The sequence below is a fragment of the Propithecus coquereli genome, unplaced genomic scaffold, assembly GCF_000956105.1.
Source record: "Propithecus coquereli isolate 6110/MARCELLA unplaced genomic scaffold, Pcoq_1.0 Scaffold14, whole genome shotgun sequence".
NCBI classification, from domain to species: Eukaryota; Metazoa; Chordata; class Mammalia; order Primates; family Indriidae; genus Propithecus; species Propithecus coquereli.
Genome location: NW_012138302.1, coordinates 16,353,677 through 16,369,619, shown reverse-complemented (window position 1 = coordinate 16,369,619; position 15,943 = coordinate 16,353,677). Strand labels below are relative to the sequence as shown.

At 35.9% G+C, this 15,943-nt stretch overlaps 1 protein-coding gene across 1 annotated transcript in view; it reads right to left on the bottom strand.

Moving 5' to 3' along the window:
• EPS15 (epidermal growth factor receptor pathway substrate 15) overlaps positions 1–15,943 on the bottom strand; it is a 225,135-nt gene that overhangs the window by 99,171 nt on the left and 110,021 nt on the right. The window contains exon 13 of the mRNA XM_012639346.1: positions 7,608–7,680. Within this exon, the coding sequence (XP_012494800.1) occupies positions 7,608–7,680 (73 nt within the window). The remainder of the gene's footprint in view (positions 1–7,607; positions 7,681–15,943) is intronic.

Here is a 15,943-nt window from a genome sequence, read left to right as displayed (position 1 = left end):
ACAGTCTTTATAGTCAGACGTAATTTTGGTATCTTTTATTATAAATCCAATGGAAAAAAATACAACTTACCTTAAAAGGGTCATATAAGAAAATATGTAGGACATGCATATACAGTATGATCACAAATAAATATAAAGCCTTTTATGTATATTCACAGAAAATACAGCAAAATGTTAACAATGGCTCTCTCTGGAAATATTTTTTTCCTTTTTTTATACTTTTTTGTATTTTACAAATTTATCCCATGAACCAATTTTACTTTCATAATCAGAAAATGTTCAGTTTGCTGTTTTTTTAAAGTATATCTCTGGTGGTTTCATACCAATATAAAAATATTCTGATGTGACTAAATTTTTATGTAAGACCTACCAATAATAGAATCGATGTTCCTTTAATAAACTGAACCATTTTTCAAAAAGAGTATTTTTGGTGAGCCACTTAAACACAACCTCAGAAGACAGGCTTATGTAAGAGAAAAGCAAATAAACAGACCAATATAATATTTACTCATTCTGGCCCTTTCTCTTCCAAAAAGCAAACGCATTCACTCGAATTTCCTAACCTCACTGTCTTTTATCATTTCTTAGCTGCAGTAAAAATCCATAAGGTAATAAAATTATAGGCCTTGAGGAAAAGGTTACTGAGAAAATGTCTCATACTAGTGAGAAGCTTTAAGCTGGATAGATGTCTATATTAAAATTCATTGTAATTAATGTTTCTCTATGTCTATTTCTAAATATGAAAAAAGATCTACTCTATAAAAATTCCAACACTAATCAACACACAAAAAGGGTCTTGCTTTTCAGTAAGCAGAGTTAAAATTATTAAACTGCACAAACTCAAAATGAATAGATGCAGGTATACATGCTAACAAGAATAACAATCACATTTCACTGCAAAATTACTTGTAAGGTTATTATAATTACAATGTAATTTCCATATCAATATCAGTATCCAGATATACCTGGCTATTTTATTTTGGTACAGATTGTTTATCCTGAGACAAAATGAAGATAACAGATGTACCTCTCTCGTCCCCATCTTTTCCTCCCCCACTATGTCGTTAACTAGAGCAGTGGCAGGTTCTCCTAGCAAATAGTGCCTTCCACTGAACTTGGATAATTTTCTTTTACCTTAAGCTGGCCCTTTGGGAAAATCCTCTACTGGGTCAGTGCATGACCTCAGCACTGCCATCCTCTCCAGTGTCTGAAAACACTGGCAGATGCTTTCCTAGTTCTGCTCTGTTTCCTCTGATCATGTTCTACTTGCCTACTGCTGCCATTAACAGCAAAAGAAAGGAGGATAACAGCAATCGGAGAATGGCAAGGATGAAGTGAACAAGTCTAGTGTAATACATTGCCAAGGTTTGTTTTAGAGAAATATCAAAGCAAGCCACATCCAAGGTTCCCCATACAGGAATGAAGGGTACTTCAGCTGGAAATTCTAGCTTTATTTAAAAAGAAACTTCAAGGAAAATGTCCTGTTTTCTGGAAAACAATCGAGTTACTAAAAATGACAAACTCACTCCCATCCTTCTATACCCCATGAAGTGCTATGGGGTAGTGGAAATAAAATTTAAACAAATACACAAAACTCTTAGACATATTAAAAACTTAAACAATTCCTTTTAGCAACCCAAGTCAGATTTACAACTGAGGAATTAACTTAAGAATTAAACCTATGAAATAATAACAACATGAATATGTTTATATCTGTTTCATAGAAAATACAGAGTAAAAAAATAAACAAAAGGACACTAATTTATGAATAAAACACTTAAAAAAACATGCAAAGCATATATACAAGATACCAATACCAAAAGAATTATTAAAGGGAATAAGTAGAATTTTAAGTTTTGTTTTGAGACAGTCTCGCCCTGTTGCCGCAGGCTACGAAGCAGTGGCGTCATCATAGCAGAAATTTAAGGATTTAAGTAATCTCACAGAAATTGCTAATTGTCAGACATTTGGTATATGTTGCTAAAAAAAAAATTTAGTTTTTAAAAAAGAAAGTGCTAATTATTTATTTAATTGATCAAAAAACCCAACTCTATAGACCAACTCCAAACTAGAAATAATCAGGTACATTCACTTTGTTGGCCTAATACTCAAAATGGAAGTTACAGGCTTATTCTTTTTTTTTTTTTTTGAGACAGAGTCTCACTCCATTGCCATGAGCAGAACGCTGTGGCATCAACCTAAATCACAGCAACCTCAAACTCCTGGGCTCAAGTGATCCTCCTGCCTCAGCCCTCCCAAGTAGCTGGGACTACAGGCATGCGCGACCATACCCGTCTAATTTTTCTATCTTTAGCAGAGAGGGGGTCTCATTCTTGTTCAGGTTGGTCTCAAACTCCTGAGCTCAAGCAATCCTCCCATCTTGGCCTCTCAGAGTGCTAGGATTATAGGTGTGAGCCACCACACCTGGACGAGGCTTATTCTTAATATAAAAATATATGAATTATAGAGCAATATGTTTAAGTCAAAGAACAGAAAGGAAGCCTATTAAACTAGGGTAGGTGTTAGAAAATCCCATTTACAGCCTGCCTTTATTTCCCAATCATATGTTTCCCAGTAGTACTAAAGAGCATTATGGCTAGGAAACGAATGCTGAGCTCATGTATCTATCTAATTTTATTTCCAACTAAGATAAGTCATCCTTCTTCATCTAAGAAAAAAACCAAGTGAATTAAAATGAAAAACATATGGACAATTACTCAGAATTACTGAATCTTTATTGATAAAGTATAAATAATTGGGAACTTCTTTTGCATAAGGGTAGTATGAACAATATGAAAAAACCTGACTCTTCATGATATTTACCGTGCTTCCAATCCTTTCTGCCTGTGGGTTCTAGGTGTACCTTGTTCTATTGTTAATTTCATGCACAAAATCAAAGTGTATTCATTTCTATTGTTAACAGCTTCTTTAACTGTACCTCCATCTAACAATATTTTACCAAATGTAGTGGAAGATATGAGCCAAGGCACAATATCTAAGCTCAAGGAGCTCATAATATATAGGCTGGAAGATACTGGAATCTATATACATGCACACCAAACTGACACTATAAGGTAACATATAGTACATGCCATATAAGTAAATATATATACTTCTCTGAGAGAGTTCCAACACAGAAAAAGATTGGTGTAGACTAAAGAGACAGAGAAGGGAAAGTTTAAGAGAAGTGGTGGGATTTGAGCTGGGCTTTTAGGCATGGGTGGAATTCACATAAGCAAGGAGGTGGGTAACATTCTAGATTGTAACAATAAAAGGTATACAAGTGGGAATCAGAAGAATATATAACGCATACAGTTCAGAGTCAAACAGTCAAAAATGAGAAGAATTTGCATTTCATCTTTTTCTCTATCCCCAATAAATCTGTGAAGTATGACATCCTCCCATTATTAACAGTGGCAGTGGAAAACAGTAAAGATTTTCACATCTGAGAGTCATGATACTAAAATTGGTTTAGGAAGAAAGGCAAGAGAGGATGGGGTAAGCGCTTATGATCTGACTTTAAAATTTTAGATGTTAGGTGATAAGGGTGGCAGTAGTAAGGACGAAAAACACTGACAGAAACTTCAAACTTGAAGCCAAGTTTTTAACAAGGTAAGATTCATTTTAGACATACTGACCTTAAAATGATAAATACCAAAATGGTTAACTGGAGATGTGGGATTGGCACTTAGGATGGTTGAGAGCTTAATAAATACTCGGGTATCATCAGCATATGGATGACAGGGGGTATGGAGAAGCAAGGAAGTCGGGGGGACACAGAGAGAGAGAGAGAAAGGAAGTCAGGGGGAAAGAGAGAGAGAGAGAGAAAGGCATACACATAGAGTCTGTCTGAGTCTGCCCATCTGTCCCCGGCAAAGGCAACAGAAGCAAAGGATCAGAGAGGTAGGAAGATACCTAAGAGAATACAGCCCAAGAAAGCAGTAATCAATATAGGAAGGACCAAGAGATTTGGCCTTAAGATTACTGCTGGCTCTGGGGGAAAAAGCACAGTGGTATGAGTAAACAGGAGACTGAAAGGGTTACTGAAAGGATGGGAAGGGAAAAAAATGGCCACACAAAGCAATAAAAGCAGAGCAAAACAGGTTGGTGGCACAGAGGCAGCAACAGTCAAAACAGGGGCCGTTTTCGAATTGGGGAGTCCTACGTGCAAAATCCTATGCTGACTCTGATAGAAGTCAGAGAAGAAAGAGCCTGAAGACGAAGTGAGGGTGATAAGCAGATGACTGTAGAGTATAGAATAATAAAACTAATCAGAACATTTACTGAATGCTTAAATCACTCTGTGATGCACTTTACCTGTATTACCTCATTTTATTATTATACCAGTTCTTAAATGCTTGGTATTTTTATTATCCCATGTTACGGAAGAGAAAACTAAAGTATAGAATGGTCAAATTCCTTAGGATCACAAACCTAGGAAGTAGCAGAGCCAGAAACTGAATTCAAGTTTGTTTGATATCAAATTGTTGCTATAGGATGTGAGGACAATCTGGCTGAGACATCTGTCACCCCATTGATTGCCAGGGTTGATTCGGCTGATCTGGCTGGGTAGGCGGGTGTCCCCTTCCTCCCTTACCACTCCATGTGCATCCCTCCCAAAGCTGCGCACTGGGTCAGAGGGGATGACCTTCCCCAACAGAGGAGGACCATTCTTTGGTCAAGGGTATATGAGTAGCTGCACTCCCCTGCTAGAACCTCCAAACAAGCCCTCAAATTGTTGCTATAAACCTCTATGTAAAACTGAAGGAAGAATACTTATGAGGGTAGACCTCTGAATATTTGTTGACTAGTTAGAAGAAAAATTTTAATAAGATTGTAGATAAGCAGTTTAAGGTAGGAAAGAATGTGGGTTTACCTTCTCTCCTTACAAACAAAAAAAACCAAAACTATAAATGTTTGAGATAAAATGTCCTTTCACAACTTTTTCCCCTTGGAATTGGGTCACTTTGGGCCTAATTTTTCCAGAGAACTTGATCAACTAGTAGTGTATCTCATACGAGCTAGTGATCATCTCATGAATTAAATTTGAAGTCATCTTCAAGAAAAAAATCTTGAACTAAAAGTTTTCAAGATGATAAATCCGTGGGAACACAGACAGGAAACAAAAATTTAGAAATTAATTATATAGCAGATTTTCTACTTTAATTGAATTAGAGATTATATAAATATAAAACAAAAAAAAACAAACTCAAACCTTTTGGCTTTGAAAGTTTGGTTTCCGTGCTTGAGATATGAGCTCCTATAATCACTATTTGTGACTTTATTATTATGGAGAAAAGCAAGGACACTCAGAAAAGCCAAGTTTGGATTGAGCAGACACTCACTGACAGGCCTAAATTTCCCTACTTCTCTTTCCTGTTGTCTTTGTTTTGGCATTTCTCATTAGCACCTCCATTAGAAAGTGGGGAAAGAAATAAGCAGTGAAGTATACTTCCTTTGATTCTGTTTTCATTAATAGTTCTAGTAAATTATCTTTTGCCAGGGAAATCAGAAAATAAGTACTGAGCGTTGGAGTTACTTAACAGACTTTAATTCATTACCGATGGGTAAATCGGAGTTAACTAAAATTAGGTAATGAAATCTACTTATTACCACTTATGGTAAGTTATCTTGTGTTTCAAAAAATTAGAAATGATCACTAAAATAAAAAGTTTTAATTACTTGTAGATTTCAATTATCCATGTCATTCTTAGTCTAGTGCCTCATTACCATGGGTAACACAGAGATACCTATATCTGGGTTGAATAAGTAATGAGCCTACTAACCCAAAGCTTTAATCCAGTGTTCTCTTTCAACGAATTCATGTTCAACCATTACTACCTGGTCTATCCTATCCATGCTCTAAGATGTCTTACTTAGACATAGAACATCTTAATGCAAAAAACATTCAACGTTTTGGACTTCCTGCCCCAATCACAAATTTTGGATTTCGCAAAGCTTAAGGTTAACATATATCTTACTATAATCATTGAGTAAAAAGGACAAGCAAATCATGGAGAAATTCTGACTGACAACATATTCTGTTATGAAAAATTTCTAATATAAGAAACCAAATATTCAAGGATAGCCCATTTAGCCTAAAAGGAACAATGTAAATTTTAGTGCTCTTCTAAATTGGCTGTTTAAATTCACATCCTCAAAAGACACCATAGGAAAAACCAACAGGTAGAAGTACTCAAATAACAGACCCTACTGTCTATCATGAGATATTATGCATTTTAAAACAGTAACTGGCTAAATTCAGCAGCTGTCCAAGATTATATCAGTAACTATATCTATTTTTTCACATTGTGAAAACTCTTGTAGATTATTTTATCTTCCATTCTTAAACTATTTTCAGCAATAACTGCTTAAAATTTGAGACTCTTCAGCATTTCTCAAAAAGCTCAAAAACTGCACAAAATAATGTAATTCAGGTAACTTACTCCCCCATCCCTGCCCAACCTCACTGCCAGAAAGAGAAATATACTGGTGATGATCTCTTGACTTTTGCATTGCCTTTACAAAAAATGCAGTAAATATAATAAATGTAATCACCCAACCAGAGAATAAATTTCAACAAGAAGTCTCTCTGGTTTCTTCCTCAATCCTTCAGTGAGTCATTCTCCTCACCCTAGCAGAGTCTACCTGATAATCTCTAATGCATATCCTGCATCAAAACAAAACAATAGATCTAACAATTTAGAGCTTTCACCTACTTAAAACTATTAGGACAAGCAGGGAAATCCAATATAGAAGTAACACATTACAAAATGCCCATCTGTGAGCTTTCACTAGCAACTGCTACCAGTGCTTCTACATCCCATCTCCTGTATGTGCTAGTGCAGCATTCAGGCAACAGTACCCCAATAACATGGCCACATGTACTGCTTACTGCTCTAAGTAAAATACTGCCCAATTTTTCATACTTTTAATGTTTGAAACACCCCGCTCTTTTGAAAAAATCATTTCCCAAACAGAAACAGGTTTTATTATCTTTTCTCTTTGTGAAATGAAACTATTTAACATAGCACTTAATAGTAAAAATGGATTAAATCTCTTCATGTCAAAGTTTAAGATATACTAAGTATATCTTAATAAGATAAGCTACTCATAAACTGCTATTTTAGATTGTTCTATATCATCCCCTACCCTACCAGATTATGAGAAACAGTCCTTTAACACACTAGGTCTCCTAGCTAACAAAATCTCACATGCATGAAAAAGCAATTTGGTTTTTCACGATGATGATGATGATGATAAGATGATCTCACTCCTTTAATTTCACCGGTGCAATAATATTCACACTGTAAGTCAGTCAAACTCACACCTTTAATGATATAATATGCAAGTAAATATCATTTAAAAAATACTTTCAAAACTAGAAATCTACATGAAAATACTGCTTTCTCACTGCAGTGCAATCTTCGCAGGCCAGAATTCAAAGCAAGAACAATCATTTTGCAAAAGACAAACATTTATATCACATAAATATTAAGTATTCTCTTGATCTAATACCACATCCGTCAAATAGTAAATGATCCTATACATTTAAAATGAATAGTCCTACATCAGAACTACAATACTGAATTTTATGGTTCACTTACCTGAACCTCGCTTGTCCTCTGTTTAATAGTATCTTCTCTCTCCTTAAGGTCCTGTTCCACATTATTCTTTTCCCTAGAAGACCAGCAAACAATGCAAGAATATTTGAGAACATCAGCTACAGCTGGTATGGTTATCCATCCTCCTAATCCTGAATCGCTTTTTAAATACATAGTGAAACATTCAATTTTTAAATGAAGGGCAGATTTTTCTACCCTCTTCTAATTATTTATGGAATAGAAATCAATATAAGCTCTGTTTGTAAAAAAAAAATCGCTTTCTCACTAAAATGTGGTGAAAAAAGAATAGATTAAAAAAGGAAGAGGAGAAAAATAATCAATGAAACACTCAGGTTTCACTGATCTCACTGTTGCTATGGAAATACTGTCCAATGAAAATTTTTGGTCAAGAAAAGGAGGGCTTGCATCAGCTCTGTAACGTTAACCCTTAAGTATCACTGTCAAATTAAATGAAAATGGCTAATAGAAACAGTCAACAATATTAAGGAAAAAGACATTTATTGAAGCGTTAATTTCCCCTTAAATCACTGGTGTGCATCAATTTTAGAATGAAACAACATAGCGAAAATGGAAAAGATTGTTAATACATAGGCAATTTGCTCTATCAAATACCACATCTCCTCAAAAAAGCTATTTTAGGATCACATATCAAACCTGATTGATTAAATATATCAAACAATGTATACCAAGTAAAAAAAGAATCACAGTAGCATTTATCTCCTCTCCTCTTCAAATCAAACATGCTGGGCTCCACTTTTACTTTGAAACATCATATCTAAATTCTTATATGCTTCAATCACACCTGGGTTCCTATGATTCAATCCCAAGCAACCTTAGATCCAGAATTACAAAATAAAGCTATTTCTTTTGATGTAACAAATTTAACTACCCATTTGTACTGAAATCACACTCTCTCTCTCTCTCTCTCACACACACACACACACACACACACACACACACACACACACACACACAGCTCCTCTTCACTTTCTTTTCTACGAAATAAGAAAAAAAAAACCCATAAAATTCCGCAGTACATTTTTGGGGTGGGGGGAAATGTAAAAGAAAGCAACATGGAGAAGGGAGGATAGCATTTAAGAAGTCCTCCAGACTAGTATAGCAGTTTCTCCTTTGAGCTTCATGACTATATTTCAGTTTCCGTCCCAGACATAACCTAAAATGTAAGCTCAGGCTCCATTTAGCTCTAGCATAAAGGGAAGTGAGAAAATTATACCAAAGCAGATACTTAAGGGACAACTGCATGCTTCATTTATATTTCTCACCTTTTTGAGGTGAGATTTCAAATGTAGACAAAAATCAACTATTTTGGATATGCAGGCACAATGTTCTTAAGATTTGTATGGAAGAAAGCATAGGAATAAAGCTATTTGTGTACTGTTACTTCTGAACACTTGAGATGGCCAAGGAGCTCACTAACCGTTTTGTCAGATGGGTCACAATGTGGGTGGTGATGTCGCGGAGATTTTAAACAGTCCCTTACCATGTGAATCATTGTTGCAGCCAGGTCCTTCCATACCTCAACCTATTTATTATGCAAAGGCCATCTCCCACCTCCAACCCTTATTGAATTAGGTGAAGTTGAAAAATAGAAAAACAGGGAAAAAAATCTGAAAATACCAGAAAAATTCTGCAAGCTCAATCTTGGAAATTTTTTCTTTCCTCCTTATGTCAGCAGATGAGTGTTTTCAGTCTTGCAGCAGCATGTTAGAAATAAGTCACATGAAAATCTAGCCCCGTATCCCAATCCCAAATCCTCAGAGGCATTCCACACAAGGTCAATACCAACTCAGCTCCTCATTTCAACAGTAGATAATAACAAAAATAGAAAACATTACAGTGTCACAGATTAGCACTCCACACGTTTGTATTGAATTCTTTCTCCTCTGCTGTTAACTGCTGTCACTGACAGTGTCTGCTGAGATCAAATGTTCATGCAGGAAAATAAGGCTGCAAAGAAGGCAGTGAGCTAAGTCAAAGTAGCCAAGACAGAAGAATGCGAGAGCAAAGGTAGGAAACACAACTGGTGAAAATGGAAAACAGATTACAAAGGACTCTCAGCTATTACCAGCAAACACAGTATATCTTTGGATAAAATGGAGGAAGCTTGAAGAGTATAAATTTCTCTTCATAATCTGGGGTGTATGGGGGAGTAAGGGGGAGGGAAGGAAGTGGTGGTGATGTCTCCAAACATAACCTGAAGACCATTCCCAACTAAATAAAACATAGGGATCTTCAGGCATTAATTTCTCTTACTACAAAGAATAATTAAATTTAAGTTTTGATTCATGTTTACCTAATAAAATTTTGGTCCATAATAATTTATTATCAAAACCAAGTACTATAACATATATTAATAGACAACTTTAAAAAAATTAAATATTCAGTTGTATTACTTTCTATAAAAAGCATTATGACCAAAAACCTGTCCTATAAATCAGATGGAAAGTCGAATAATTTTCTCATTGACTTAGATTACAATTTCAGAGATGCCAAATTGTTATTCTGTTGTCTTACAACAGCTCTTAACTTCTATAATTATTCTTCTCATTTCAGGCAAGTAAAAATATCTAAACATACATTTAGGTACACTAAGGATGCTTGGCTAGATTTCTTACATTCTCCCCTCTTTTGAACAATATGTATTTTTCCTACATGTGATGGATGCATAATCAATACAAAGCATTCTGTTTAACCTTAGTAATTTTAAAACTTCATTCTCTTTTCAAGGATCTGTGCCACAATAAAAAGCAATATTTATATGCAGCTTCCCAAGGAGCCCCCCAATATATGTGGAAAAGACAGATGTAAGATATAATTCAAAAATAGGTGTGAGTATTTTGCCCAAGCCACCATTCATCCCAGATGTCTTGACAGCAAAAGCTATTGCTTTCACCTCAGTAATTTACAGAAAAGGGAAAAGAAATGATCCTATTCACCCCTTATTTTTTACTACCTCCCTGGCCTTATCCACTCCCAAGAGGCTTGCGCATCCTGAGGAATCCACAAGTACCAAAGCTATAAAGAGAGGTCAGGAATAGAGCTCTCTGGTATTCCAAAAGTTAACAGTGCTGATTCTGTGGAACCTAATATCGGAACCATCAGGGATAGCAAAGTCCAAACTAGGCTTTCAGAAGCCTAAGGATGCTAACTGCATAAACCTAGTACAAAGTAGTCAAAAGCTATTCACAAGGACAGTCAGGCTGAGGGACCTTGAGTCCACGCAATTCACTTCCATTTTCCCAGGCTCTGTGTATGGGGAGTAGGGAGTGAGCCATCTTTGTTTTGATAATTCCAATATTATCATAGAGACAGGTTTAAACCACCTTCAAAGTCCTTCCCATATACACTTTTATGTCTTTTTCTCCAAACATAAGCATCCTTTGTTTTATAACCAGAAAACAATGCAAACTAAAAACCATTGGAAACTATTATAGAAAGCTGTGGAAACTCACAAAACTTTATTTTTCAATCCTGAGACATATTTATAAAAATCTTTTTGGGGTACATTTAACCATAAAAATGCTCTTATTACTAAGTAGCTTAACTGTCAACCCTTCTTACAAGCAAATAGAGAAAGGCAGGATATTCTCATTATACAGTCTTCAAGTAAGGCATCTGCGTCTTACGGAGAGCAAGAAGATGGAACAAAAAACTAGAGACCTGGATTCCAGCCTGGCTCTGCTGAAAAACAGTTTTTGTGACTCTGATTAGGTCACTTAACCTTTCACAGCCTCAGTCTAATTTTTCATACGCAGATGCTAATCTCTACGATTTTAGGATTTATAAGGCAAAATGTAGAAGATGTCATATAACTAAAAGAAAAGCAGCCTTTGAGCCTAAATATTAACATTATTCAGAATTTTAAATAATGTTGATGAAATAATTTTTAAATTTGTTAAAAGGAATTATGGGTTACAAAAAAGGTTAAAAACATTGATCCAATAGCTATAGAATAAATAACATAATCACATATATAATTAAATATCATTCAAAATAATCTAACTACTCTCTACTTTTAGAATCTCATTATATGGTTTTTAAAGCATAGGATTTGAGGAAAAATAGTCCAGAATTAAAATACTGGCTCTATCACAGATTATCTTAAATCACTGTAACAGCTATTTGTTCTGGCTGACCCTCCTTTCTAGAGTCCAGCAATCCTTTTAGGAGATTACTCTTCTTTCTCCCTAAAAGAGAGATAGACCTAATGTCTTTCTACTCATATATTTCAAATAGAAGATGCCACCTAGTAATAGACTCTACCTCTCTGAGCATTAATTGGCCAAGAATTGGTTCCTGACCAAAGCTTAACCAGTCACAGCACCCCACCTCACAATCACAGTGATTAATTTAAGAATCAGCCTGTGACCAAAGCCAAGGCAATCAGAATCTTTACCTAGGCTGCCTTTATTTGGAACTAATAAAAAAGTACTATTACCAGTAGCATATCCACTACTACTACTACTACTAATAATACATTACAGAAGCTAACATTTATTAAGCATTTACTACAGAATTGGTATTATATGATGAGTACTTTATATGTATTATCACATTCATTCTTTTTTTTTTTTTTTTTTTTGAGACAGAGTCTCACTGTGTTGCCTGGGCTAGAGTGCTGTGGCGTCATCCTAGCTCACAGCAACCTCAAACTCCTGGGCTCAAGTGATCCTTCTGCCTCAGCCTCCCGAGTAGCTGGGACTACAGGCATGCGCCACCATGCCCGGCTAATTTTTTCTATATATTTTTAGTTGTCCGATTAATTTCTTTCTATTTTTAGAAGAGATGGGGTCTCACTCTTGCTCAGGCTGGTCTCAAACTCCTGAGCTCAAACTATCCACCTGCCTCGGCTTCCCAGAGTGCTAGGATTACAGGCGTGAGCCACCGCGCCCGGCCACATTCATTCTTAAGAAAAATCATTCCTGTGAAATGCTGAAGATAGGCAAATGTGAGTCCAGTGCTGTTGGCAGCTGTTGTCCCTGCATAAATAATAATAAAATTTTCATACAAAAGAACTGAGGTGAAAATCATGGAGACAGTGAGTCTTGGTAGGACTTAGGGCCTGGCTCCTGTAATACTTAATTTTATGTGTTAACTTGGCTAGGCCACAGTATCCAGATATTTGGACAAACACCAGCCTAGGTATCACTGTAAAGGTATTTTATAGGTGAGATTAACATTTAAATCAGTAGATGTGAGTAAAGCAGATTACCCTCCACAATGCAGGTGGACCTCATCGCATCAGGTGAAGGCCTTAAGAGAAAAAGACTGAGATCCCCCAAGGAAGAAAGAATTCTGTCTCCAGACTGCCTTGAGAATTGAGTTGCAACATCAACTCTTCCCTGGGTCTCTAGCTTGCCAGCCTGTCCTACAGATTTCAGACTTGCCAGCTCCCACAATCGCGTGAGCAAATGCCTTAAAATAAATCTTTCTATATATGTATATATACATCCTATTGGTTCTGTTCCTATGGAGAACCCTAACACTTCCCTCACCTATACCCTTGCTTTTCCAATTTTATGGAATCATCAAATTCCCCTTCTTGTCTAAACCAGCTCCAGTTAGATGTGTCACAATCTTTTTTAAGCCTCAGCTATCTTCTCTTCAAAGCGAGATAATAAAATGTGTTTCTCCCAACTGCAGAAAAGATTACATAATTTATGCCAACACACCTAGTTTTATAGTAGATGCTAAATAAAAACTTAAACAGCAACGAACTCTTTATAAGCTCTAGTTTCTCCATCTATAAAGAGAATATCTACTTTACACATAATATGTGGAATCATGAAAACAGAAAGAAAAACAGTATAATCTACAACAGGACCCATACACCTCTATGCAACTTTAAGACTTACCTACTGAGTCAACAAACATGTATTTAATCCTATTACATACTTGTTACTGTGCTATACTTTAGGGAGGCATAAAACAGTGAGGTAAGTGTCTGCCATAACGAAACCCTCAATTCAGTGTATGTGCACACACACCAGGTGTGAGGGGTTGGGGAGAGGTAATGTAAAGAGATAATTACAATGCAGTACACTGGGTGCTACAACAGGTGCTGTGGGAACATAGAGAATGGAAACCTGACTCTGCCTGGAGAAGGTCAGAAAAGACTTCCTTAATATTAGTGAGGGCAGGATGATCAATTGTGAAATAAGCTGTACAGATAGTAATGATATGTTTATCAAAAGAAATTACTCCAGTCTGGAAGTAATGTGAAGGAGGTGAGATATATATTAATAATTTCAAGATAAATGCTGTAAAAGTTTATGTGTAGAAGGTACTACGGGAATAAATAAACTTCTTACTTAGTTCTGAGAGGCTATTATAACGAGTTTTATTTTGAGAAATAAGTCAAAGAATATCTTGATGAGTATAAATCTTTGAAAAGACAGCCTAACTGGAATCAGAATAAACACAAACTCTGAGGTGTGGTTTATATGACCAAAGCATTGCCCTCTTAGTGGCAGGACACAAAATTAGATGGTTCATTTTTCAAAGGAGAAATAAAAGTTTGCTTTGCAAACCCAAAATAATTTATTTATTCTATTTATCCAGAAGGACAAAATAAGATTGAAAAACTAAAAGAAAAAAAATATAAAACTAAGCTTTAGTTTTATTATGAAATAGGGATAATAAAGTTGATGGGCAGGATTAATTTATGTTACACCTAGAAACACTCCAGAACAATACCTGGCACACAATTAGTGCTAAATAAGCTTCAGCTATTATTATTATTATCATCATTATATAATTTATTAATATAAAAGCAAAGCATTTACTGGCTTTTTGAAAGCTGTAATAAAGCATTCAGAGTGACAGCAATTAGGATTCCAATATGTTGGCAGAGTGTGATTCTTTTTTTCTTTTTTTTTTTTTTTTTTTGAGACAGAGTCTCACTCTGTTGCCTAGGCTAGAGTGCTGTGGCGTCAGCCTAGCTCACAGCAACCTCAAATTCCTTGGCTCAAGAGATCCTTCTGCCTCAGCCTCCCAAGTAGCTGGGACTACAGGGATGTGCCATCATGCCCGGCTAATTTTTTCTATTTTTAGTAGAGATGGGGTCTCACTCTTGCTCAGGTTGCTCTCGAATTCCTGAGCTCAAACAATCTGCCCGCCTCGGCCTCCCAGAGTGCTAGGATTATAGGTGTGAGCCACCGCGCCCAGCCTACAGTGTGATTCTTAAATCCTCCAGGTGCTGAAATTTCTTGGTGGATTTTTCCCAAAGACAGACTTTAACAAATTTTAACAAGTATTGCTCTAGTAAAAAAGGTAAGTGCTCCTTAATAAGCTACTAGAACCACAAAAGAAATGTAATTCTTACAAAATACAACTGACTCAGACCATAGCAGGTCCAACAGAAATATAATGCAAACCACATATGTAATTTTAAGCGATCCAATAGCCACACATTAAAAAGTAAAAAGAAACAGATGATATTTACTTTAATATATTTTAACTCAATATATACAAAATATTAACATTTCAACATGTAATAAATATAAAAATATTAATGAAATATTTAAAATTTGATTATTTCATTCTAAGTCTTTGAAATCCAGTATATTTTATACTAACAGCACATCTTAATTTGGACTAGCCTTATTTCAAGTGCTCAGTTACCACACATGGCTAGTGGGTACTGTATCAGACAGCACAGGTCCAGTTCTTCAAACAAGAGGAGTGTCCCCAAACAGAAGGTTTATTTTATTTTATTTTTTAGAGACAGGGTCTTGATCTTTTGCCTAGGCTGGAGTTGCAGTGGCACAATCATAGTTCACTATAACCTTGAACTCTTGGGCTCAAGCGATCCTCCCACCTCAGCCTCCCAAGAAGCTAGGACTACAGGTGTGCACCACCACACTTGACTAATGTTTTTTTTAATTTTTTATAGAGATGAGCCTGGTCTCTCTACCAGCTCAGGCTGTTCTCCAACTCCTGGCCTTAAGCAATTCTCCGGCCTCATAGTGCTGGGATTAAAGGTGTGAGCCACTGCGCCCAGCCTAAACAGAAGTTTTAATGATGATTCATACGCTTTATGTGAAAATGAATTAGGCTACCTCTTTGCTAACAAACAAATGTACACTATAACCTAGAGCTATACAATTAACCAGTAATGCCAGTCTTGAGGCAGTCACAACAGACTACCTTCTAGTGTCGGTGCCACAAATCTTTAGAGAGTCAGAAAAAGTTGGATTATATAAGCAAAAGAGCTCCACATTTGACAGTATAAGCAATGAACTCTACAGACATAATGGATTCTAAAGGTATTTGAACCAAACTAAACCAAAAACAAA